This window comes from Catharus ustulatus, chromosome 13 (genome assembly GCF_009819885.2).
Source record: "Catharus ustulatus isolate bCatUst1 chromosome 13, bCatUst1.pri.v2, whole genome shotgun sequence".
In the NCBI taxonomy this organism is placed as follows: Eukaryota; Metazoa; Chordata; class Aves; order Passeriformes; family Turdidae; genus Catharus; species Catharus ustulatus.
In genome coordinates, this window is record NC_046233.1 from 11,455,424 (window position 1) to 11,482,154 (window position 26,731).

Below are 26,731 nucleotides of genomic sequence, written 5' to 3' on the forward strand. Positions count from 1 at the left end.
CTTTTTTTTTGTTGAACAGTGAGAGGAAATTTCTAACAACATTTGGATTGAAGACCTCAATCCAACACTCAGCACAGCAACCTCTCACTACAGTACTCAGGAACATGACCCAGAGGTCCCTGCACTTGTGGTGTTTCCACAGCTTTCCCTGGAGCCCCGAGCACTGCTGCATCACAGGGCTGATCCCTGAGGAGAGAGCCTTTCTTGGGATGGGAAAACTGAAGTCAGCTCTCAAACCACGTGCCTTTGGGGGATGCTGCTCCTCTGAGAGTTAATGCTGCAAGAAACCTGGGCTCTCACAGCTAGCTTCATCTAATGCCAGGAACCAAGACCAATTAGCAAACTTCAAGTGAAGAGCTGGACATCAAGACATCTGTAACATGAGGCTGGAAACAGCTCCTGGCTCACTGCACCAAGTCCCTGCTGTCACAGACTCTGTGATATATTATCCTTTAATAGACATAAAGCTCAAAACTTTGGTGCAAATCTCCCAAAAATGAAGGTGGAATGGGGCACGAGAGATAAAGTGAGGGGCTCCCAGGGGCTTTGGGAACCAGAAATTCATGTCCAAACCCTCCTCCTGCCTCAGACCCACCAAAACTTTCCTCAATTCACAATCTTCTCCTACTTCTGTGGCAAAGGTGAGAGTCTCCCACACTCATCCCTTCTAGTAGAAAGGTGTCAAACCCCTTCAAAGAGTTTTTTTATGCCCCCAGAACCTTCATTCAGCCTCTGATGATTTGGAGGCAGCTGAGAAATTCATCTGCTGCTGGCTCAGCGTGGGCAGGGATGAATTATCAAATGCTGCTCCTGAAGGGATGTAAAACATCCTAGTGGCAGCCACACTGAGCTGCTGGCCATCCTCTTGCTTTCTGTGTAATTTGTCATTTCAATTTGGGCCCCAACAGTTCAGCAGCCCTTGAGGCTTAGATGGGTCAGAAAGCTCAGAACAAGAGGAGGACCAAGGAATTAACATTTTCAGAGAGCTCTGTCCCAGCAGCTTTCCCAGCTCCCATCTCATCCAGCCCCAGCTGGGCCCCCAGGCAGCTCCTGCCCTGGGAATCCCATCAGGTTCTGCTGGTCCTGCCCGTGCAGCCAGCCAGCAGTGGTCAGAAGCAAAGGCTGAAGCCGGTGCAGAAATTCCCTCCTCCCCAGGCAGTGCATTTCAATTACCACAGCATGGGCTTCCAAGTGGATTTATCAAACTGGGCCTATAAAGAAAATTGAATAATCTCATGCTTCAGACCTATAAAATTTAAGTATTATACTTGAAAGTACTTTGACAAAGTAATAAAGATGGAGAGTGAGGGAAAGGAGTGAGGAGATCCCCTCCGTCATGGGAGGCTTCAGGGCACATCCAGCTGTGAGAATGCATAATCTGGATGGAAAACTGATAAACTCTAAGATATAAAATGCTTGGTCACCCATTTTGTCCAACACTATTTCCCTCACTTCTGAAACTTCAGACATCTCCAAAAACTAAAGAGTGCAGGGGGAAGTTGGAGATAACTGAGACCTTGGAGTTAGATGTCCTTCCAAAAACAGCATCTGTGAGCAATCTGGTCTTCACCTCTCTGCTGAGCAGGACCAGTAGAAAGGGGATTATATAGCAACAAGTAAGATTTAGGCTGGTCAGAAGGAAAACCATACTGAGTGGAGGAAGACCTGGTGCACACTGCCATTGATGAGTGCAAACATGATGCTGTTCCTGAAAAAGGAGTTAGGGGAATATCACATCACAGCCCAGGATGAGAACACTGATGCATTGGGCAGGTCCACCATGAGGTCTTTCATGATACTAAATCAAAATTGGGATGCCAGGCAACACAAAACACAGCAACAGCAACAGCCCTGGCTCTTGTGGAGTTCTTCTTCTCCCTGCCAGCTCTCCACACCAAAGGTCCTTCTTTTTAACTCCATCCCTGACTGTGACACTAACTCTCAACCAGGGTTGTCTTCCCATATATCCTAATATTAAAAATGAACATAGGTTTCTCCCCACAATGGTGTCCTGTCCTTCTCCCTTTCATTCAAAGGGACCTCACAAGTCTTGGCCACTGTAACAACACAGTACTGGGATTAGCTGCAAACACCTCCTCCCTCTAGCAGAAAGAACACCCTTACCCTGCTGGTACTATTTTCATTGTTTGGTAGGAACAATGGTGGGAACAGTGCTCCAAGTTTTGCTTTCCCAGCTCAGCCCCTACCCTTCATCAACCCTTGCAATCTACCCTAGCTCTGGAAGCAGACAACCTGCAGTGATCACCCAGACAGGATCTGTAACCCCAAAGCAGCAGCAAACTGCAGAAAGGACTGAACTTCCTGGCTCTGCCTCCATCCCACCTCTCCAACATTTACGTGATCCAAGAGCATTAATCCAAGAAATGTATCCATAAATCCTCTCTCGTCTCCTCCCTAACACAAACACAGGGGACCCCACCTCTCTACATCATGTATTTCTAGCTGGTAACTCTGGAGCAGCACGCTCAGATACCCAAACTGCTAACACATGTTGAGCCAGCCCCAGCACGTGCAGTCCTTGCGCTGCAGCAAGCCCCATTCTGGCCTGAAGCCCTGTCCCCTGACAGGACACCAGCTGAGAGCCACCTTTGCACCCAGGTGGGACACGTGCCCAACCTTCCACTTCACATCATGGGGTTTTCCCCTGCTAAATCAGCACCCAGATCTGGGAGATGGTGCAGGGTGGTAAAACCATACAACCAGCCCTTTGGAAAATTAAAAATAATTATCCAGCCTATTAATTTCCCCCTGTGATTTTCCATCACAGTTAAACCCCTCTGGCCATTGGCTGGAGCTCAAGCAGACATCAGACCCCTCTTCCTTGCTTATTATTTACTCTCCACTCACTGCTTTTCTTCTGCCCCAGTGGCTCCACTGTTCACACATCCCTGCTCTGCCTTTAACCCCATTTTCGTTTAGGGTCTGGTTAACTCTTGATGCTGAAGGTTTTCACCATCAAAAGGCTTTGTTTCCATGGCAACTCCTGGGGGGGATTATTCAAACCAACGGGTCCAGCTAGCACAGGGTCAGCAGGATGGAGGAACCCCCAGGGATGCTCAAGTCCTGCTCCACAGTGGTGACTGTGCCTCCTCCCACCACCAATTACTGCAGATGAGAGCCGAAATCCTGCTGCCCTCTTTAACTCTCTCTGCATTAGCACTGGCTCATGGACATTTTTTTCCTCCTTTTTTTTTTTTTTTTTTGCACCATGTGTCACTAATTTTACTCATTTTCTGAGTTTGTCTAGAATAGTAAAAGATTTGATTAGAGTGTTCCCGGTTTTAATTGTAATTAGGACAGTCATTGTACGAGCTATAAAAGGAAATTGGGCTACTGCTGAGTGGAAGAGCCCCTGAGAGAATAGGAGCTGCGAAGGGAGAATTTCGTTCATAAAAAAAGGGGAAAAAAAACAGTTTGAGGAAGAAATAAAACTCCAGCTCAGGATAGTGTGACAGCCAAAGTGGTCCAGGCATCTGGGACCATAATCAAAGCACATTTCCTGGGGATTTCAGTGTTGTTGTGAGCAGTTCCTTCCCCACTGCAACTTTCTGTACGACCTTGGGCCAAGAGCTCTGCCCTCATGCCTCAGTTTCCACCACAGGGACTCATCTGGGGGGTGTGTGAGCTATTGGCTTATTTTACAATGTGCACTGTGATCCCTTGTGATATGGGAGAGGCAACCATTGAAATAACCCACCCTGTCCCCATCCCTTACCAGCAGACCCTTGCTGGAGGCACCAGAGCTGCTGAGGGACAGCACCTGCAGCAAGGGGACAGAGATGTCCCTGGCTGCCATCCAGGTCCCAAGGATGGACACTGGATATATCTGCTTTTTTCCAGCAGAGGGAGGGAAAGGCCCATTGAAGCCCATCTCAGCAGGGTTACTGCTGGGAAGAGCACCCAGAAACAGCACGTGTGTCACATCAGTCACCAGCTGAAAAGCACCCAGACACAGACAGCATGAGCCCAGGTTTGCCAGCCCAGGGTGATCTCACTGGCCACCTGTGTCAGAAACAGGGTGCTGAACCACCAAACCATTGAGGAGCAGAGGAACAGGCAAGATGCCAGCAGAGATGTTCCTCAGCTGACTTCACTGTATGGAAAAATTGTTCCTGACAGTCATGGCCAAGATTCCTAGTGGTCATGGTCTCCAGACTGGTCACTGCACCCCACTGCCACCCCCTGGAAAGGGGGACCCTCTGGAAAGGGACAGCTGGTAGTGCCCAGAGCTGTCACCTGTCCTCTGCCCCACAGTTCAGCTGGGGGGCAGCTTGCTGAGCTTGAGCTGTCAATCTGGTGCAGTAAAACTCGAGACAAATCAATTTTCCCCCTTCCCCCTGCTCTAATTCCACCAGGGAGACAGTCTTTTTCCTGAAGCAATAATTTGCCTCAGTTAAAAAAAACCCACACAGTAGAGCTCTGCTCATGGCACATTAATGTGCATCAGCCATCGCCTGCCACCTCCTAATGATCCCACCTCCGATCCGTGCCCAAAACTGTGGGCTTTTTACCACTACATTTAAAGCAAAGAACAAACATAAACCAGTTGCCTCCCAGCATGGCTGTGATTTTCATTAGTCCAGGCAGGGAGAGGAAGGGGTTGTTGCTCTGCTCAGCCCTTACTGCCTTCAAAATTTATGGATTTTCTTTTTTTTTTTTTTTTCCTTTTCTTAGCAGCTCAGAAGAAACTTAATCATCACCTCTGAGGGGGAAGAAACCCCCCGTCGTATCCTTCAGCTTGCAGGGTCACATGATGCTGCTCTGGCCTTTCCTGTGCAGTGTCTGAAGGCAGCACATGGCCTGGCACTTGCTTGTTAATGTTCTAGATGGGTTTTAATTTCTATTCTATTCTATTCATATACATAGTTATCAATTTTTTATATATATATATAGATTAGAGACTATGGATTTTATATATATATATATATATATATATATATATATATGTAAAATGTGTGAGAAATAAAGCTTCTCTCCCATGGAAAGTGGCTGCTTGAGGACTCCCCATATTTCAGCACAAGGACCAGGACTGCCCAGGGTGATGGTGCAGAGGAGGAAGGGAAGGTGCAGGTGGCCATTGCTGGAATTTGGGAATGGTGGACAAGGGAGATGCTCCTGCTGACCTTTAGGCTAAACCTGAAGAAAAGGATGAATCTAAAGTCATTTTTAATGGGCACACCAGTGGTGACATCAGTGGCAGGTCAAAGAGGTGTTGAACCCCAAGGCAAGCACTCATTTCTTTCTGGAGCAAAGCTCATCAAAGACAGGAGGAGCTTTGCTGCTGGCTGACACTCACACCACCAACATGAGGCTGTCCATGACTGTGCCCAGGGAGATCAGAGTGTCCCTGTGCTGCAGGCCTTGGTCCCCATGTCCCACATCCACTACAGCCCCAGGTGACACACGGCACTGAGCACACAGTTCTCATCTGCATATCCTGGCCCTCACTGCATGTGTGAGACAAGCAAAGGATTACACAGAGACCCAAAGGCAGGACAGCACCATCTCCCAGGGCAGGAGGAGCAGGAGGTGCACAGGGAAAGTACAAAAGCATGGTGGTGGTGAGGGGATAAAGGTTTTTTACAAAGAGCCCCAGATGAGACCTCCAGACCCCACACAGGTGCTCTGGGATGTGCCACTCACCTGGAGCCCAGGTTTGGAGGAGATGATGGCAAGGGGGCTTCCAGGAGCCCCAGGTCAGCCAGGGAGAGCACAGGGAGAGCAGCCCTCACCTCCTGACCCCGGGCAGCCCCAGGCACAGGGAGCTGCTGCAGATTTGCTGGATTAGCGCCGTCTCAGGCGGCAGCGGCGTATGTTATTGCTGGAAGGTTCACATTTTATCATTTAATCAAATAAAGTGCATTTGTGGATTACACAATCATTTGCAGGCCCTTGATAATCTTTTTCTGGTTAGCTCTGCACTAGGACTGAGGAGGCAAACAAAGACATTTGTAGCTGTCGTTGGAGGCCCTGGCTTCCTGCCAGAAGCTCTTACTTCTAGGGAAAACTGGTGCAATTTGTATTGAGGAACATCCTGGTGATGGTGAAATACTAGATATTTATTTATTTGGTCAACCAGGAGGCTTTAAAGTTTTTTCCCTGGTAAAATAATATAACAAATTTTAAAATAAAAATTCTGCTTGCAAAGGGCTCAGAGTAAAGCACCGAGGTGCAGCAAGGTCTCTTCAGAAAGAGATCTTGATCTCCATGCCTTGAAAAAAACAATGAAAGCCCCACTATAGGTTGGACTGACAACTTATTTAAATGCAGTTTCTGTACCCACCACACTGCTCACCTGTTTGATGCTCAGCTGCCACTTGCTCCCATGGCCATGAGGATGACGTTTGCAGCACAAAATTGGGGAAGATGAGGGTCTTTTTCCTGCTGCCCTCAATTAAATCCTCCCAGAAACCTGACCAAAATTCAGTTCAAATGTGATTTTCTTAAGCATTTGAAAGGTTGGTAAAAGAAAACTGCATTTTTTTGAGATAGAAAAACAAGATCAAAACAATTTTTGTTTTATTGATGTTATGGCAAAAATAGTGGATGTTTAATACCTGCCAATAGTGTTCTGGATGGAGAGTAGGAAAACTGCAAGAGAAAACATGAAAAACATCCAGTTTATATACACACTAAGTGCAGAGAAAATATGCATCCAACATCCACAGTACAATCAGCCCTGCCAGCCCATTCCCCCAGAAGACTGGCCCCAGGGCAGGAAGAGGCTAAGGAAACAATAAAAAACAAAAAGCAGCCTAATTTGTGTGATGTGGGTCTGTGTGCTACGCTCCTGCTGAGCAGTCCTGGCCCTGACCCCAAGCCCAGGGATTCACCCCCTCCTCTCTAGGAATGCCTCCCAAGCCTCCCAAGCCACCCAGCACTGCTGGGGAAGGTCCCTGCTCAGAGGAGGGTGCTGAGGTGACCACTGCTACCCTGAGCTTCCTCTCCTGGTGCTTCACTTTGGGACCCTGCAGAGCCTGCAGCACAGCTCAGAGTACCCAGAGCTACAGGATGACCCAGCTTTAAACACAAGGATCAGAAGATAGAAAAAATCAGAAGCTGGGGAAAAAAAATATGTCCTTGCAGTGTGCAGAGCCTGCAGAGACATGAGTGCAGCATCACCTCACCACTGTGCACTTCCTCCCGAGCACTTGTGCTGCCACCCCGTTATGTCCCTGTGGGAGGAAGGACCAGGATGTCTGAGAGGTGGAAGTGAAGCTGTCCCAGCCCTGGTGGCTCCTGTGGATCCCAGTCAGCAGGTATGTACCTCTCTGTGCTTGCACGGCAGGGTCAGCTCCTCTGCGTCTGATCAGCAGCTCTGGGCAGTTTGAAAGGCAATGAGTAAAATCAAATGGTTTAAAGCAATTTAACATGAGCCACCCAGGAGAGGGGCTGATGGGGAAGCCACCTAAATCCCCCTGTGAGCGTCTGGAGCTCCTTTGGTGGGTGTTAACGAGCACAGCTCAGGACCCCCACACCCACACATGCACTCTATGGCTGGCAGATGGTGATGCTGATTTGTATCACATCCCCCTGGCATAGCCACGGATTTGCCCACTGCTCCCAAAGCTGCCTGCTCCATGCACCCACATCACCTCCAAAAACACAGGCAAAACACCAGCTTTAGCAAAAATGTTTAATCTCTCCTTGATGCATGTGTTTATTTACAAGTACTAAATCTGAAGAACATTAAAATAGGAAATAGCAGGATATTTACACGATCAAAGGGCGCTTGACCAGCCGTGCTGGCCTGTTGCTTCAAGTCTGAAACAATCACAGAAAGGGAATCAGGACTCCGGAGTGCCATTTTTTTCCCCCTATTTTCTAAAACTTTTAGAGTTCTCTGCCTCTCGCCGGGTCCGCCTCAGGTTTCCCCCTGCTCCTTAAAGGACAGCTTGTTGTGCGCTTTGGTCGGGAGTGGGTGAGCCTGGGGGTCCCCACACCTCTCCCCCTGCTCCCTGTCCCCAGGCTGTGACACAGGCTCCTGCTAGGGGACACTTCCAGGCTGGACTGCACATTTTTTAACCCCAAACAGAAGCGAAAGGCAATGAGAGCAGGGAGGGACCCCCTTGTTTGCAGTGCTGGGGGATCAACCTGCACAGTCCAGCTGCCTCTGGTGGGGGGCAGAGCAGGAGTGCCCAGAAATGCAGGCTCACAACAAGGGATGCTCCTCCACCTCATCCCATTCTGGGGCATGGGCTACACCAGCAGTAAGAGGAGTCTGGTGGATGCTTCCCAGCTTCTCCACACCTTTCCCCCTTCTGAGGCAGGGTCTGACAGGGCCAGTTCTGAGCCCACCAGGCCGGTCAAGGAGGGGTGGGCAGCTGCCTGGCACAATTAAGGTCGCTGGGCATCGTGCGAAGGCAAAGGTAGCACCAAGAAGCGCCAGAGGCTGCAGGCAGCACTGCAGTGCCCACCTCACCGACCACCACCCTCCCCTCTAGAAGCAGCAAGGGGATGCCTGAGCAGTGGGGAACTGCTGGGGCATCCTTTGGAGGAGCAAACTGCAGACACCCCAAAGCTCTGCAGGAGGAAGCCAATCTGTAGGATCACACTGTGGGCAGGCAGCATCACCAGGGGTCTGGAAGAGCCAGGTCACAGCACACGGCGAGCCCAGAAAGCAGAGCCACACCATGGCACTGCCAGCCTGCTCAGCATGACCTCCCCAGGAGCCTCTCTGCTGCCCAAACCCATCTTACACCCACCATGGCCAAAAAACTCATCTGTCCCTCCAGCCTGGCTGAGGGAGCACCCACAGCGTTGCTGCTGGGACAGCAACAGCCTAATAGACCTCAGCAATTAATGGTGCTTCCAGCCCTCTTTGTCAAAAGGGAAATTTTCAGGGAGATGTTCTTAGAAACACATCTCCATCCCCTCTCAACCACCACTAAACCCATGTGCTTGGCTCCCTCAACAGCAACCAGAGCTCCCCAAGACACTCTTACCACTGCAAGAGGCAGAACCCACAGCAGTCCTGGACAGAGACCTCAAAGCCATCGCTCCCCTTCCATCACACTGCAGTGACCACCGATGCATTGCTGCCATCCTCCAGGCGATTTCCAGGACCTCCACCAGCACCACGCAGCCAGCAATGCCACAAGGAAGAAGTTTTGTACCAAAGGGAGCTGCAGGCACCCCTCCAGCCCATCACAGCAGCAGTGAATTCTACAAAGGGACCCTTGGAGGGTTCTGTCCCACCAGAGCGCCCAGGGAGATGCTGGCAGCCAGCAGTGGCCCCAGCACAGGGCACACAGCTGTCCTTTAAGGCTCTCCAAGTACCACATTTGAGATGTGAACCTCTAAAGTCTTTCTTTTTGCTGTTTCTTTTTCTTTTTTTTTCTTTTGGACGAGAAAGTGGCAAATTAATTTCAAATTAAAAAAAATAGGTAACAGGTCTAAACAAACCTCTAATATTCAATACTCGCAGTTTCTTTGTTTTATGGGTTTTTTTCTTCTGTTTCTTAAAAAGATCAACTCAGACTAAAATCTAGCACAGTCATGCAACAGCCCACAGCTCTCAGAAATCCAGCGACAGCTCAGGGTTCGTAGGTTTGGGAAACAATTATAAATTCTTTTTCAAACATAGTTTTGCTGTTGTGGTTGGATTCTTTGTCATCTTTTTTTCCTTTTTTTTTTTAATCAGCATCTTCTCTCCTTTCCCTCCTTATTAAAACAAAACAAAACCAAACAAAATTACAACATAATGAGAGATGTGCAGGCTTCAAACGATTGTTCTGCATGGTGAGCAAGGCTTGGAAGTTCCTTCCAGACCATTTGGTATCCTTTTTATTTGTTTTTTTTGCAGTGGTTGTTTGTTTTGTTTTAACTGGCTGCGTAAATTCATCTCATTTTTATATCGGTTCAATTCTCCTTCAGTTAACTATACAGCACCCCACTGGGGCACGAGAATTAGATTGTAACCACATATATATATATACACACTTTTATTATTTTTTTTTAATTAAAAACTTCATTATTTCTCCCTCTCCCCCCCTTAACTTGCAATTTAAGGGAATGGACAGAAATCAGCTGGGCTTCTCTCCACTTGGATTTCGACAGCCATCCGCTCCTGGCAGAGTGTGGCCCCGTGTGCCATGGCCTGGGCAGTGACAGGAGCTCTGAGTACAGAAAAGGAAAGGGTTTTGCTCTCTTTTTTTGGAAGTTTTTGGTCACCTGCTGCCATTCAGAGCAGCATTCAGCACCTTTTCATCTCTGGAAAGCACAAACCCACAAGGAACTGACATTTCCAAGGGGGAAGCTGAGGGAGAGACCTTAGGTCTCCAGTGAAGCCCTGTCAGGGCAGAGGCAGTGGAGGGGAGACAGGGTGACAGCAAGGAGAGAAAGGGGGAGAAAGAAGGAAAAGACAGAGAAAGAAAGGTCAGTCTTGGGTGGAAGGTCCTGCACACGTTTGGGCTCCCCAGGTGGAAGAGCAGGTGACACCCCCTGGCAGCCAGGATCCCAGTCAGGAGCGCAGAGGAGCTGCCTTCCCTTTCCCTGGGGATCTGGTCTCTTCCCCTGCATCACACAAAAAGGTGATGGGGAAAAATAAACATAAAGGAGCTTTGTTAAGGCAGCTCCAGTGCCATAGAACCTGCCACAAAAAGCCAGGTTGGCTCTCCATAAGGCCCCACAAGCATCCTCCACCCCACATCATCCCAGGACCAGCAGGAGCAAGCAGCACTGCCCAGACCACCCCACGGCCACCAAACCGGGAAAACAAGGACAAGCTCAACAAAACACCGACCATCCCTCAGCAATCACCCAGGAAAAATAAAACCAGCCTTGGGATCTCCCTTCCTCTCTGATTTTGACCTCCAGAACCACTCAGCAGCATTAAAATAACAGCATCTATCCAGCTAACAAAACTCCCAACTTTTTTTTTCTTCAATTTTTTTTTTTCGCACTAAACAACATTCAAATAAAACATGGCACAGGACGTATTTTAGAAATATCAAAGCTCAGGGATTTCTCCCTTTCCTGCCCACCCCTAAAGCCCCAACCCCATATCTCCCCAGCATCAGTCCTTTAGCTTATCTCTTAAAATCGTTTTTGTTAGTTCATTGCAAAAAATTCAGGATTTTTTTTTTCCCTCCCATTTTTTGTTATAATTTTTTTTCCTTTAAATTAAAAATTTTGTTTGTCTCGTGTAAATTGTGCAAATATAGCAGTTAACACTAGTGGCAGAAGGCCAGAGAGAGAGAGAGAGAAAGAGAGAGAGAAGGGGGGAGAGACAGAAAAGGAGAGAGGAGGAGGAGGAGAGGGGGTGGACAGCTGGGGGGAAGGAAGGGAGAGCAAGTCAAGTACAGTAAAAATAGGAGCCCACCCCCCTCCCTTCACCGAAGTAACAACAACATCCAAACGCCTTCCGAGAAAGCCCCGCGGTCCCGACCCTGCCCTGGGCTCCGGGAGTGCCCAGCAGGTCCATGGGGCGGGCGGCCCCTGCTCCTCTGCCCGGCCTCTCTGCAAGGTCCCTGCTGCATCCCGCTGGGACTGGGGGGTTTGTCTGTGGGTCAGGGAGTTCTGTCGGCGCTGCTGCTGTCGCCGGGATTTGTGTTTTATTCGCTAAAGCGCGAGGTTTCCGTGTGTGTCCGTGGGGAGCTGCGGCGGCTCCCGCGGGCCCGGCCGCTCCCAGCCCCAAAGTCTTGTGCCCGCGGCTGCCGCTGGCCGCTCCTTCCTCCATCCATCCATCATCCATCTATCCATCATCCATCCCTCCCTCTGTCCGTCCGTCCGTCCGTCCGTCCCCTGCCGGACGCTGGCGCCGCCGCCGCCTTCTCAGCTGCTTAAGGCCATTGTGTCGATCGCCTGCTCCAGCTTGCTCCGCAGCCGCTGCCTCCGCGCCTGCTCGTCCTTCTCCAACGCAGCTAAAATCTGCGGAGAGAGGGCAGGAGAAAGGGTGAGGAGTGCCCTGCTGCCCAAAGCGGCTCCTTGTGGCCCGCTGGCTCTGTGACAGCATCAGGACATGGGGATGTGGCTCCAGGGGAGATATTGTGCCCCAACAGGGCCAAAGGAAGTGCAAGGTGAAGGACACCAGTGTGAGTGGTGCCATCCACAAACCGAGCTACTGGGACCCCCAGAGGGTCTGCAGAAACACCAGGGACCTTCCTGACACTAACCAGGAGCCAGCTTGCACATGGGGAAATGAAGAAAACACAGTCAAACAGAGGGTGAACCCCAAATCCAAGCCAACATCTTCCCACCGTGTGTGACTCCAACAATCCTGTAACACCTTAGGGAAGCAGGGGTTGGGTTTCAGAGACCACAATCAAACCATGAACTGGTTCCACTTGCACGAAAACACCAAATCACAAGGCTTCAGCTGCCACCAGTGTTAAAACCTGTGTCATTTTACACAACTGGGGGGCAGTGGGGTGTTGGAAGGGGACATCAGATGCACCAGCAAAGCCTGGGAGCCCCAGTCCTGTTCAAGGGGAGCACCCACAGACACCTGAGAATGACTTTCCTCCTTTGAAATCCTTTCTCTAAAGCAGCTGCTGGTAAGGATGACAGACTGCAGGCTGGAGGAACAGTCCCCTGCCCTGGGCTAGATGTGACCGTGCCCCCAGGGCTGGGGAAGGACTGGCAGCAGCAGGAAGGTAGAGGACAAGACTCAGAGTGGGGAAAAGGGAGTAACAAAGTGTAAAACAAAGGGGCCATTGCCCTCCCAGCAGCCAGAGTCTCGTCTCACTAACATCATGCCAGCAGAGCAGAAAAGCTGATTTAAAAAAACAAACCTGACAGAAATCTCATCTCCTCGGGTGAGCTAGTTGAGAGAGCAAATTTTTTGCAATTATATATCAGGGCATCTGTCAAAGGGGACTTGATTAACCATTTCATTGGCTGCATAATTGGAAACCAACTGTTGTATAATTAATAGACTTACTAGGAGGCAGGCAAAGTCCATCAGGAGCCCTACAGGTAACTTCTTAATGGGGAATCAGCTCCCTTTGATTAAGAGCTGCTGCAGTGCTGGCAAGTTGTTGAGAGGCAGGCAGAGCGTGCTGAGGAGCATCCACCACACTGCCACAACCAGCCTCTGATGGAGCAGGACCAGGCTGGCCCCTGACTCCTGGGGCAGTAAGAGATGCCTGATGGGGACTCTCCTTCCAAAAGAGAAGGGAAAGCTACATCTGGACACTGGTGTCAGCTCTAAAGGAGGGGAAAAATCACCAGCAAGAGCTGGACACATCTGATTTACCTCCCCTGGCAGCAACAACCCAGGACAGCAGCTGCACTGGCAAGAATTCTTAGTTTCTGCCAAAAACCTACTGCTGAGGTTACTCCCCACATCCATCTCCACAGATACTCTCAGCCCTCATGCTACACACAGAGTAAAATACCTGTAGTGATACTCACACAGAAATCAAAATTCCACAAGCCTGAAAGGTGCCTGAGCTGGAACCAAATGAGATTGGTCAGATACGTGAAGGGAAGCTTATCCCCCCTACCTGCCTCCTCTACCTGTCCCAAACACACAGCTGTATATCCTGGAATGCTGAGGTACCAAATGATTCCAAAATTGCCCATGCCTTCATTTACTCATCTCTTAGCCTTACAGAAACCATGCAGGCAAAGGAAACCTGTGCTGAGTGTGGGGACACCCACGTTTGTCACCTGCTGTAAGGAGCCAGGACCACTGATTACCAAGATGCAAGTACCCAAATGAAAATTAATTATGATTTTCATTCATAGCCAATGACAGCATATTATTGCACTGAACAACAGGAAAAATTATTCTCTCCCATTTTGCATCAAAGAGGGTGCAATCGGGCTGCATATAATTGTGCTTAATGAATGAAAACAAACAAAGGGAACAGCTGCGATTTATTAATCCCATTACAAATAATAAAAGAAGTTCCTGAGAGCTGTGAACACACTTGTGATGCTCTGAGAGCAGGCAACAGCAAGACACTCAACAGATGTCAGGCTGCTGTTAGCAGGCAAGAAGAGGACCTGTGCCCTAAAGAGCAGCTCATTAATGCCACGGGTTCCTCTCACACAGCCCCCTCCACACTCTCACCCAGGGCTTGGAGGATTTATTTTAGGTTTGTGGGACTTCTAACTGGACCACAGCAAATGTAGATCTTCCAGACTGCTCCACGTTCACTCTCATGGTACACAGAGCTGTGTACAAACTGTAAAACTCCAAAACCCCTTCATGGCCAACCCATTACCCAGAGCAACGGAGCCTCTGGGATGTGCCATCCAAAATCGTTTAAGGACTGGCACAGAGATCCCACCAGCATGGTCTGGTATCAGTATATGGCTACCAGCTGCAGGGTGACCAGCACACAGCATCTTCCCAAGAACCAGGAAAGCCAGGATCTCCTCTTCCCTCCTGTAAAGCACCAAGTTCCATAGGATATTGGCCACCACAATCCCAGTGCTGACCTTAAACTCAGGAGCCAGGTGTCCTACAACCTGCCCATGGGCCCCTTAAATTCACACCTCAAAGAGGCACTGGGAGAAGCCTCTTGGGATTGCTGCATGGAACAACAGGCACCCCATTTCCTCTTCTGGAACTCTGTCACCTAAATTAGCCACCATTCAAATATAGTCATCAAATCCCTTTATTGGGACAATAAAACCTGTACTATCACGCTATGTGTATAGACTTATATTTTACTGTTGTGACATATTTTATTGCTTTAATAAGATGTAGGCTGTGGATTTGAGGAGAGTTTTGAGAAATTAATTTGTATAAATGATAACAGAGACATTCACAAAACAAGCACTGGAGAGGCCACCACATCCTCTAACATGCCTGGGGAGAGGAGTCAAACACCACCTGTGCAATTCCACAGCATTGGTACCACCACGGTGTAGGACTGGTGGCAGTGGATAGGGGAAAGCACGCTGAGAAGCATGCTTGGAACTCTGCAGCCTCATGCAGCTCATGTGCCAAATGTGTAGAAAAATAGGTGTTTCCCACATTACTCACTGCAGAAAATATGAGGAATTAGCACTGCCCACTCCAGCTCCTGGTTTCATGCCTCCCAAACCTTTCCTTCTCCACCAGCCCCAGCACAGACATGGAATATGTTACTATTCCACAGTTCATTGTGTATTTTTCTATAGGAAAAAGCAGGGGACAGCAGAAACAAGGACAAAAGGACACAAGAGGCAGCTCAGGCCTCACCACATCTTACCTCATCCTTGTACTTGGTGATGTAGGAGTAGATCTCGTGCAGGGCACTCATGCTGTTGAACTGGCTGAGGTGTAACCGCGACTGCTCCGCCAGGTATGCGCTCATGTCCTGGTCACTGATCGCTGGCATTTTAGCTATATCTGCATAATATCTGCCAGGGAGGAACAGAAGAGAGGGTCACAAATAGGGACAGGCAGGAAGGAATGGTCCCTGCCTCAATGCTCACAGAGAACAACCACTGGAAAGGCAAGTGAAGAGCATCTGTCCTCCAAGCAGTGACATACAGCCACCCATTCTAACAGTGCTCACCAAGAGGTCTCTGGGCACTCCACAGAGCAGTCAGCACCATTAGGAATGTGGTCCTGATGGGACAGCACCCAGCTCAGTGCAATTCTGCTCACCATGCCAGGAAGCCAAGCGATGATGCACTAAAGGATTTTCCACCCTCTCCTAAACTATACATTTTTTGTCCTTCCCATTCCATTGGCATGTTTGGCCACCAAACCACACACACCAGAACCCTCCACACCTGCAGCAACACACAAGGTTTTGCTACCACTCTCCTAAGGTCACCAGGTTCCTAAAGCCAACAATGCCCCTTTGCATTCAACAAAATACTTGGGGTGTGAACACATGACAAGGTGACAATCTGCCCCTGCAGCAATACATGTGCTGTGGTAGTGGAAAAACAGAGTATCCAACAGGATGTCCATCACATCCCTGAGAGGACAAAGCTGCAGCATCCCATTACAGCAGGAGAGTTACACCAAGCAGACACACCAGTGGACTGGCTGCTGAGGACTTTTTGGAAACCAGGGTTGTGTCCACAGGCCTCGTTTCAAAAGAAGCCCTGACCACAGCAAACAAGCTCTGGCTGTTCCCAGGGAGCAGTACTGCCAGCATTTCCACCTGGAAATACAGAGTGCCAGCCTCTCTCAGGTTTGCTCTGCTCCTCATGACTCCTCACTCAGTAAAGTTTCTGGTACAGTGATTAGCATCATTAGTGTCACCAGCTGAACGCTGAGATGGAACACTGCTGAAGCACTTGGATAGGAGCAGATGGCAGCAAGACCACTTGAGAAGATGAATATGAGGATGCACTCCATCCCACTGCACTGAACTCAGCTAGTGATAAACTACTTTATCACTAAAAACTGGGCAGTTTTTACAAAGAGGCTCATTCATACCCAGAAAATGATGCAAGAGAATTTCTGGATGCTGCCAGGAGAGCAGTGGTCTGAGTTGAGGACCTCTGACTAAACCAGGCATCTCCTACACCCCTAGAGAGATCACCCCAGAGTGACATTTCCTAAAGTAGCAGTTTCACATTCCAGGTGTTATCATGACTTATAGGATGGGAAGAAACAATCATTCTTCAATACAAGTGAGTGTGGCTCACATGGACCAAGATTCCAGTCACACCATCCATTTCCAAAGAACACGTGTTACCCCAGCAGGAGTCCCCTTGGGTTTCCCCAGGTTTCCCACTTCCTAAGCCTTTCCCTGTGCTATTCCTGCCTCAGATTTGCTATTCCTGCCTCAGATTTTTCAGCTGGTGCCTGAGCCACAGCAGCAAACAGACCTGCTGTTGGGACTGGCAGTCCCACTCAGCCACCCCCGCACCACTCCCATCCCTCCCCTGCAAAGCTTTGCAACTATAACTGTGCCAAAAGCCAGAAATGCTGATTAGGCCATAAATCCCTGCAGTAGAGGAACAGTAGTAGACACAGTCATCCCCTGCACAGGACATCTCTGCCCCTGCTCATCTGCTTCTGGGAGGATCATACTGGAGATAAGCAATGGCAGGAACATCTGCCACCACTGAGATCTCCCACCTCCTCCCCAGGGACACAAAATGTCTAGACCAATGCTTAACTCTGAAATGGTTTTAAACCTTTTTTCTTCCAGGCACATACACAGAGCTGAATATTTTTGTCATAGAAATGGCAAGGTCAGAGAAATTCACCTTATGAAGCTTGTGATGTTCCTACGGGACCCCACTCCAAAGCCCCATCCAGCCCCACACAAAGAACTTCCTCCTATTACAATGCAGCTCATCTCTCATCTCAGGCATCATAATTCAGGGGCACCTTTCCTTCTGATCCAAGCCCTGCCTTCCTCCAGGGAAGACACTCATCTTTGCACTCGCCTGCAAAACAGCAGGGATGCCAGTGGTGCAACAAAAATATCTGTGTACAAGCCAGTACCCAAGGATGACTTAGGCTACAAAGTTCCATCCTCACAAACTAGAGAATATGACATTTACTTTTGCCTGGACATACTTCATTCAGTTCAGTCTGTATTTGTTCAAGGTGCTGAATAAGGGCCCGCAGTTAAGACAAAGCATTGTCTTTAGCCCAGCACATAGCACAAAGAAAAAGTTGTATCAGCAACCTGAAATCTGCCATTTTTAAAGTTTTATGAAGTTCCACTTCTCAAGATGGCAACACTTTAATCGTAGATCTATTTGGAGGTTTCTTTCTAAAAGGATGAAGCTAAACACAGCATTATGCCTGAGTGCATGTATTTGCAATCAGTCTCATTCAAACCCTGACCCTTTAACACTACATTAATTCAGTGGGACAGAGGGACCTCTCTCCTCAGCTAACAGAGAAGGTGGAGGGTGTTGAAAGGTGTCAGAGGACCTGCTCCTCTCCCTGCTCTTCAGCACAGAGACAGCAGCCTGAGCACTGGGAAATGATAATTTTCAAGCATTTCAGCAAAACCTGCATCTATTGTTGTGGTACAAAAAAGGCACTTCTCTAGTCCAAGGCTGAGTTCTCACTACTTTTCAAAAGCAATCAAGAAGCAATTCCCTAGTACAAACCAAGTTTTTACAACAGAAAACATCAGACAACCTAAGAGTGGAGGCTGCTTTTAGCACCCCTTAAGCAAGTCATAAACTGCTCTTCAAAACAGTCTTTGCAAACTCATTCCAGGAGACAATCATGAGAAACCATCATCCCCCAAACAAGAGCATTACCTTTTGTGAGCATTAGTACAGTCCTGCTTCAGTCAGCTACCAAGAGAAGCCCTCCCAACAACCACGAGCATGCAGTGCAAGTCCCCCAGGAGAAGCAAGGAGCTATTGCCAAGTCTACTCACCTTTCTACCCAGCTCTTGTAGTTGGGGATGTCCTTGGCATACAGTAGTTTGTTGGAGGGAGAGTCCTTTCCTAGCTTGTGCTCAGAAGTTGAGCAGGAGTCCATGAATGTCTGAGCCACCACGGATAGGCAGGCATCAGTAATACTGTTCTTGTGAATGTCGAACACAAACTGGGGGTTCTTAATCACATTCACCCAAAAACGTAGAGGTAGACTGAGGGATGAAGGAAATAGGAGTCAGCACCTGAACCACACCCTGCAGGGCAGCTGGCACACACATGCACCTCCAGTTGTGGAGAAAGATCTTCCCATGGCCCAGAATGCTTTTGCCAGCATTCCAGGGATGCAAACATCCTGGGTAAATGGCCATTCCTCCCTGCCCACCATAAAAAGCAGTTCTCTGTGAAGAAATTCCTCAGCACTGCCAACACCTCCAAAGGCAAACCAGGGCAGTGCAGATCTGTGGTTTCTCCAAGGATCCATTCACACTGAAGAGACATTGCTGAGCCCGTGGGTCAAACCAGACATGGTCCCTTTCTCTTACATTAATAATCCCTTTGAAGTGTGGCATTTCACACATCTCCTGTGTCAGAGGAGGGAGTTAGCTGGACTCCTCAAGGGACTCATTAGTGCATTTAACACCAGAGGAAAATTTAGGTGGTCTCAGATGCTGGAAATAAAGCTCTCAGCTGTAGAGACAGCAGGTCTCCTGGCAAGCCATTGACTGGTTGTTTGCTGCATACTGACACACGTGCCACCCTCCATGGCTCCACTTCCCAATCCTGCTGCCCCTCTCCTCTCCCAGGAGCGCCTCAGAGCCTCCCCCGTCAGAAATCCTCCTCCCTCCATCATCCCCCAGCACCTACACTCAGGGAATGCTTTTATCTTAAACAAAACACACTTTGTTCCCCAGGACTTTCCTAATGAGGGTACTGGGTGCATGTACATATTTCATTTGTAAAGGGAATGGCCTGGAGAAATTAGCTCCACACGTCGAATTAGTGCCCAGAGATAAGCACAGGCATTAGTATGCAAGAGCCTGCGTGCCCAGCCCCTGAAGAGTGGGGCTTTTTTCCTCCCTTGCCTTTCACTCCTTCTTTTAATATAGGAAGCTGAGTTATAAATCAGTTCCAAGCACTTCCACGCTCTCACATCTCCATTTAAAAATGTTTCTTTTCCTGCCCTGCTAATTGCAAACAGTTACTGAACTACACAAAAGCGATTTGGCTGCCATTTAACAAATGCCAGACATGGGGAACATACATACCCGTCTCCAGTCACAGCAAAATCAGAGGGATGAAAGCAGTGAGGCAGCAGAATTGAAAAATGCCAAAGGGGGCTCGGGAGCCAACACCTGCCCCAGCACAGCACCCGGGAGGTGCCAGGAGCTGCCCCACCCCAGTGTTCAGCAGCGATTAGCAGAGCAGGGCTGGCTCTGCAAGGGCAGGAGGATGTGCACACAGATCTGTGCTAGGGCACGGCTGAGTGACAGCAAGGAGTGTGGAAACACCTTCAGGACACCAGAGATGAGAATTGGGGCTGGCATCCCTGGAGCAGCCCGGGGGATGCAGAGGCCAAGGTGAGATGGGAACGGAGCTGCTGTGACCCTCGGGAGCCATGCAGCCATCAGGGGGAGCGTGGTGCTTGGGATCTGGGGAAGGGCTGAGGGAGCACTGCATTCCTGGGATATTTTCTGCGAAGGAAGGCATGCAAGGGATTTACCCACACCCGAAATACAGAGATATGGGCCTCTCTTGTCCTGGATCATTTCCAGGTACATATTTCTGCTCCCTGTGGGAGGCCGTGGAAGCTGTGATGTTGTTAGCCCACCCCCCAGCCCGCTGTCCTTCTCCATTACCAGTTACTCTTCCAGGTGTGCCTGACATCATAATCATTGATCTGATGCTTATCAGCTTGTTCATCCAGGAAATCAAACATGTATTTGATGGCGAGGGGCAGTGCACTCCCACGGTGAGCTGTGCTAAAGATGGTCTCAAACAGGTCATCCACAAATTTCTGCAGGGTACCCTGGGGAGCAGAGAGAGAAAAGGGCTGCTCAGCAACACCCTGGGCCAGCAGAAAGGTGAATCTTTAACTAATGGTCAACCTCTAAGCCAATTTCAATTCTATTCCTACACCTGAAAGAGCAGAACAGTCTGTGTAACCCTACTGGTTCTCAGTGGTTTATACTGGGAAACAGACACTGCAGGGATAAGGTTATCTTCTCTACTATATGATCTGGCATGCTAAAAATATACAAAGAAAAACATAAAGCAAAAAAAGTGTTGTATGTGCTGAGGAAAGTGGAACATGCTGCAGTGCCAAATGCCTGGGGTAATCACCCTTCCCACATCACCAGTTCTGCAGTTTTATCCCAAACACCAAAGAGGCACCTATCCCAGGGCATCTCCGCTTTGCAGACCAGCAGCTGCTCAAGAATGCAGGGAACAGTAAAAACATCAAAAGGTGCAAAAAGCAAACAGGAAAATCCACTCAGGGGATATTCACCAATGGTTTCGACACACATACCCTTCACCTCCAGCTCAGAAAAGAGACCAAATGAGGACCTCTTCCTGTGCTAGAGCAGGAGGCTAACAAACAAGCAGTGCTTACCACTTTTGGACAACCCAAATCTCTCCCCTTCCCCACTCAGATTTCATCAGCTCTTGCTCCCTGGCCATACCTTGGTGGCTAGCAGACGGGTCAGGTAGATCTCAGAGACCATCTTGCTGCCCCGGTCGCCCTCCCGCTGGTCCATGTGGTCGTGGTTTTTCACCAGGTGCCAGAGCTTTGTGCCGCTCTCCAGGTCAGGGGTGATCATGGGGGTCCGTGAGCGCAGGCTGTCGGGGCTGCTGGCTGTCCTCAGCATGCTCTCTGCAAGCACAGGGGATGCTCCCACTCTGCTTCTGCCTCACCACCAGCCCCATCGTTCCCTTCCCTCCACAGGAGCTTTGGGATTCAGCCTCTGCAGCCACTGTGAATTGGGAGCTCTGCTGTGACCATCCTCACAGCCTGCCACATGCAAGCCTGGCTAATGTACAGGGGCCAGGACAACCATGGAAGGAATTCTGCAGAGCCTGTCCTGCTCCCAGCATGCAAGTTCCAGGATCTCAGATGCTTCCTGTGCCAGTCTGAGCTGATCACACTATTCCCTTCCAAACCAAGGCTGAAGTACACCTGCCACTGCATTCATGGGAGTCTTCAACTCTGCTCTTTTAAGTGCTAAGTGCCTCTGTGCTTATTTTAATTAGACTTCAGGGGAATGAAAGGGAAAGGATCCCTTAGCACCAGCCATCTAACATTTGCCTTTTTCCCCTGAGTTCAACACACTGCAAAGAAAGATGGCTCTGAGGGCACCTGCTCCCTCTCCAGCACTAGAATAAATAGCATTGTGCAGGAGAGCTGGGAGTTTGGAGGACTTTGTTCACATGAGTTACAGTTATAGTCACTTGCCTGTGCCTTGGTCCACATGCCCAGCCCAGTGCCACCTCCCCTACCAGCCCAGAGGAGAACGCCCATGTGCACTCACCATATCTGCTGAGGGACTTGGTGAAGGTGGAGGAATTGGAGATGTTGTATGCTGAGTTCTGCTTGGGCACCAGGGCTACTGAGGAGCCATCTGTCACCTGCAGGCAGAAATGGGCTGAGCAGGCTGCCACACCAGAGAGGCACAGGGGGAACAGCCCCAGCATGGGAGAAACCAGCCCCAGAGGGATGCAGTGACACTGTCACCACCCCAGGAACATCATCTCCAGCAAAGGAGCCTGACATATCTCTGTGACAGCTGGGGAAAGGGGCAAAACAGGAACACACCAGAAAGCACAGCATGAAAATGGCATAGTAGGGTCAGAGTGGGAAACAGCCTCTGTGAACCCTGGAAATACCCATTTAAAAGGACCAGAAATATGAGATGCAGGCAGGAAAGTGACTGCAGACCTCCTGGCCATGGCCCTGCAGAGCTGAAGCCAGCCCCTGAGACCAAGAGGAGGGAGAAAACATGTTCAAGCTCAAAGCAGCTGGTGACTGCTCCATGTTCTCCATCATGGACTGCCCTACCTGGTAGTGGGCCAGGGTGTTCAGCCTCTTCCAGTCATTGTCAATCTTTGTGGTGACATCCTCATCCTGCAGTATGATGCGGGCCATCCTGCCCTGCCGCCACTCTGTCCCCGGGAGGGAGAAGGGCTCGTGGTTAGCAGACAGCAGGAGCACAAAGCTAAGGCAAGGGTATGAGCACAGTCCCAAGGCATTTACTTAAGAGGCCTCCCACCCCTCTCTGAGCCCCAGGGCTGATGACTATCCATGTGTTGGACAAATCCAAGTACTCAGGGAAAGACAGCATCAGTTTGACCCTGGTGACTGTTACCTTTGCTCCTCTCCATTTCCCTGTCCCCCTCTAAGAACAGGACTATTAACACTGCCCTCAACTATTGCTGGCCTCCTTGGATCTCAAGACACCTCGGGCCTGGAATTCAGAATCCCAAGAGCTAAGGGGGCTCTTCTCCCCATCCTCCTTACTGGCAGGATCCACACTCCTGTGGCCAGGGCTCCCCACATAGAGTCAGTGCCACCAGCACAGCAAAAGTGGACCAAACAAGCACAAATGTGCTTCTGTAGGATATGTCGATTTTCCTGCCCTGCACAAATTTATTGGCACTTCTCCTCTTAGTAACATGCCTGCTCCCCAGAGGGAAGTGCTTGGCCTCTCTCTTACCCAGGTCCATGTCTCCAGCTTTGGGTCTCTGGGAATAGGGCACACCCTTGTAGACAGCATCCAGCAGCTTCTCCTTCACCTGCGTGATGGTGTCGCAGTTCAGCACCTTGACAGGGATCTCTGGGGCATTCTCATTCTCAGGGTTCACACAGTTGAGGGTCTGCACAGGGACAGAAAGGTCAAGTGAGAGGCTGTGACACACTGGCTGCAAAGGCAGGTCCAAGGACACGAGGCTACAGCTGTCTACAGGCTGTGTCTTCTCACCTCCTGAGCTGCTGTGGGGTTGTAGCCACCTGGCACATTCCTGCTCCCCTTTCCCCACCTCTCCCTGCCACTCTCAAACCTCCAAGTCCCAGAAAGGAAGCACAGTGTCAGAGAAGGAATCCCTGGCCAGCAAACCATGCCCAGTGCACCAAAGCCTGTTGAGAATGAGCAATGCCCAGGCACACTGCACTCCCCTCCCAAACCAACCCTGTGGAGACTGAGCTGCAGGTGAAGAACCACTGCAGGCTCAGCCAGGGGAAGGGTCTGGCTTATCAGTTAGCTAGACAGAGGACATGGCTCAGAAGGAAGACAAGTATCTCTCTCCATCTCCTGCAGTAACCTCAAAGCTCTAACTTTGATCCCTGCCAAACATGAGCTATGGGCTGCTCATATTACATTATTATGATTATTATCTATATTAGCACAAGCTCAACAGCATCTCTCACCCAAACCTGCCATTGCCAGGGGTTTGCTTGGAAAGATACAGAGCAGATTCAGTTCATGTCTGGCTTCCTTGGGCCCATGGCAGTAGCAAACCTTGCCAAGGAAAGGCCCTGTTTCTGACCTTGTCTGAAATGGGCCCCATCAGACAGGGTAAGAGGCACCCCAAGAATGCTGGAGAGAACAGACAAAACTCTCTCTCTAAAAAATATTTTGTGTGCCTCCAAGATCTTGTTGAATAGCTGGACCTGGCAGTCATGGCAAGCACCAGTACCACTGAGGCTTCTGCTTGCACTAACCAGCATTTTGTAGTCGATCTGCTGCCGGATGAGCTTGTCCTCGCTGAGGGAGTAGCGAGCCTCTCCTGTGATGGCATCAATGGGTCCCTTCTCCATCTGCTGCTTGATGGCACAGTAGAGCATGAAGAGTGGTTCCCCAGCACACTCCTGTGGGACAGGGGGATAGAGGGGAGGAGAGAGAGGAGTTAGAAGGTGCCAGGCACCAGCTTTGCCTTTCAAGAACCACCACCATGTCAGAGGTCTCCTGCAGCATGAATCCCCACACAGCATTAAAAGAGTCTCCATCCCTTGCTCAAGACTGCAAGGAAGGGGATCCATGGTAAAATTCATCCTGTGAAGAAATTAATTCTCTCCTTCCAAGCCCACTGGAAGTTGTTCATCTGTCAACCTGTAGGCTCAGATTCCCTTAGCTTAGACACTTCTGGGTGAATTCTACTAATTCTGCAAGCCAAAGATGAGCTAAAAAGGGTAAATTCAGACCTACTGAAGAGCAGATTGAATCTGGTGACCTTGAGTATGGGATACATCCTGTCTTTTGAGCTGCTCCAGACAAGAGAAGCACCTGAGGACTGGAAAGGGCACGCTGCAGTGAGACAGCCTGGGGGTTCTTGCACAGACATCACGATGTAATTCTGACATCTGCCAGGAGCCCAGTCTCACATGAGAGAAGGTCAAAGGAGATTTCTCCAAATGACAGCTGGGCACAGCCAGCCAGACCCACTGGAAAGGAAAAGCAAGGGAGCAACCCACAGACAACCCTACTCTGAGTCTCCAGGTGATGGAAGGGACCAGGCAATGAGGTTTCCTGCAGTTAAACCATTTGCCACCTACACATCTCCACTGCCAAAGCCTTGTAGTTAGAGCCAGCTTTAGCTACCACATCAGCATCTATCTTATGTGAGGAAGGGAAAGAGAAACTGGACCAGACACCTCCCTGTAAAACATGCTGGATGCTGGATTCAGAAACACTAAAGGATTTGCCAAGGTTGGAAGCACCAACCAGCCTGGAGCCAGGATTTGGATAGCAGGACTGGGAGTGGACACACATTCATAACCCAGGGCCCAAACACGTCCCTTGAGCTGCATCCCAATGAACCCTTCCAAACACAGGCATTAGCCCTAAGGGAGAAAAAAGAGTACAATGGAACAGAGAGGATAGAGAGAAGTCCCAGCAGATGTTACCCCACTAGCCCTCATCCCTCCCTCCCGGCCGCCTCACAAATAAATTGTACTTTGGTGCAAAGTGTGGCTGCTCTCCCTGTCACCATATGCTGTTAGCATCTCGTTAGCATCTGCGGTAATTAAAGAGACAGCTGCTAACGAGCAGGAACAGGCATACATCATCCCCAGACCTTCGACAACATGCCTGTCTTTGAAATTATGTTTCATTTGCAAACTTGGCTTCATTAAGTCAGCTTGGAAAAGTGAGAGACCCAAGTGGGTGCTAGGCTGCACATCACCGGCTGCCTGGCAAGGCAAGGCTGGCTGCAGAGTGCTGAGAGCCCAGGGCACCCCAAGCCTACCCCTCTGGTTCTGGTGGAAAGACATAAGTTGCCTTTTTTGGTTGCTTGCAAAAACTCCTTGTGAAAATCCCAAGTCTGTGGAAATGGTATGGATGGAGGACAGCCTGGAGCAGGACTCTTGCTTCCATCTGCCATGGTTGCTACAGTCCCAGCCCACAGCTTTCACCTCTCCAGTAGGGCATGGAGGCTGCCCCCACATCTGCAGCTTTGCACCCACCTCTAGGGATTCACACCAAGAGGGGTGGGCTCAGTCTTTCCTACACTGCCTTCTCTGTCTGTTCCTAGTGTGGATCCTACCCTTAAAATGCAACACCTCACTCCCAGCCTCAGTGTCTCCACTGCTCTTGAAGCCCATGGCAAAGGTGCTGCAGTGGGTCACAGCTTGCTGAGACAATGCAGATGAGAATGGTTTAGGGATCATGTTTGACAGAGACCAACAAAATGAACAGGAACCAAAGATACCAGTGCTGGGTAGTTGACCTGAGATGAACTCCATCAGGTGAAACACAGAAGGAAACCACTGAGATGTGGCCAGGTGGTCCCTCAGGTTGATGAAGGGCACCCTGTCTCCCAGACACGACTGTGCCCACCCTGTCAGCCTTATGCAGTTTGCTGACTGCTGGGGACCTGACTGAGGGGAGCTTTGGGGGCTCTCCATGGGAGCTGAGGTGGAGGAGGGCAGCTGCAGACACCCTGTGCATGCCTGTGTTGATATGTTGGGAGCAGGCTGAGACAAGCCAGTTAATTCCCAAACTGTCTTACTTACTAGATCTAGCTCATCAGGCACCTAATATTGTGCATTTTTCAGCACTTGTCTCGATTTATCCATCTCCCTTTCCCTGAGGTGTCTCATTAAGAGTCTGATAAATGCTGCTACAGGGTCCCCCTGAAAGCACCAGCCCTCCCTGGCTCCCCACACTGCTGGCCCTGGCCATGAGGGGCTGTCCTGTGCTGTCCCCATCCCTCACCCCACTGTATCTTGCCCTGCTCAGAGAAGCTTTGCTGAGAGCTGATCCAGAATCTGTGCACCAGGCTGTCTGCCTCATTTACATGCACAATTACTGCAGTTTGGGGCACATTCCCTGCTGCCAAGCTCTCTGCTGTGATACTCTCCATCTACTTCACCGCCTTCTCCTGCTTTTGCTGCCACCTGTGACACTCCTGTCCAGAGACAGGTGAGAACAGCCTCGTGGGTCTCCTCTGGTGGCACCAATCCAGA

At 49.8% G+C, this 26,731-nt stretch overlaps 1 protein-coding gene across 2 annotated transcripts in view; it reads right to left on the bottom strand.

The window, feature by feature from the left end:
* Positions 1-7,643: 7,643 nt before the first annotated feature.
* Positions 7,644-26,731, bottom strand: part of PLXNA1 (plexin A1) — a 114,725-nt gene continuing 95,637 nt past the window's right edge. For both annotated transcript variants that reach the window (XM_033071262.2, XM_033071263.2), the window contains exons 24-32: positions 23,990-24,136; positions 22,986-23,145; positions 22,331-22,434; positions 21,804-21,900; positions 20,958-21,148; positions 20,133-20,302; positions 18,276-18,488; positions 15,171-15,321; positions 7,644-11,892 (exon numbers count right to left, since the gene is read on the bottom strand). In XM_033071262.2, the coding sequence (XP_032927153.1) occupies positions 11,797-11,892; positions 15,171-15,321; positions 18,276-18,488; positions 20,133-20,302; positions 20,958-21,148; positions 21,804-21,900; positions 22,331-22,434; positions 22,986-23,145; positions 23,990-24,136 (1,329 nt within the window). In that variant the 3' untranslated portion in view covers positions 7,644-11,796. The remainder of the gene's footprint in view (positions 11,893-15,170; positions 15,322-18,275; positions 18,489-20,132; positions 20,303-20,957; positions 21,149-21,803; positions 21,901-22,330; positions 22,435-22,985; positions 23,146-23,989; positions 24,137-26,731) is intronic.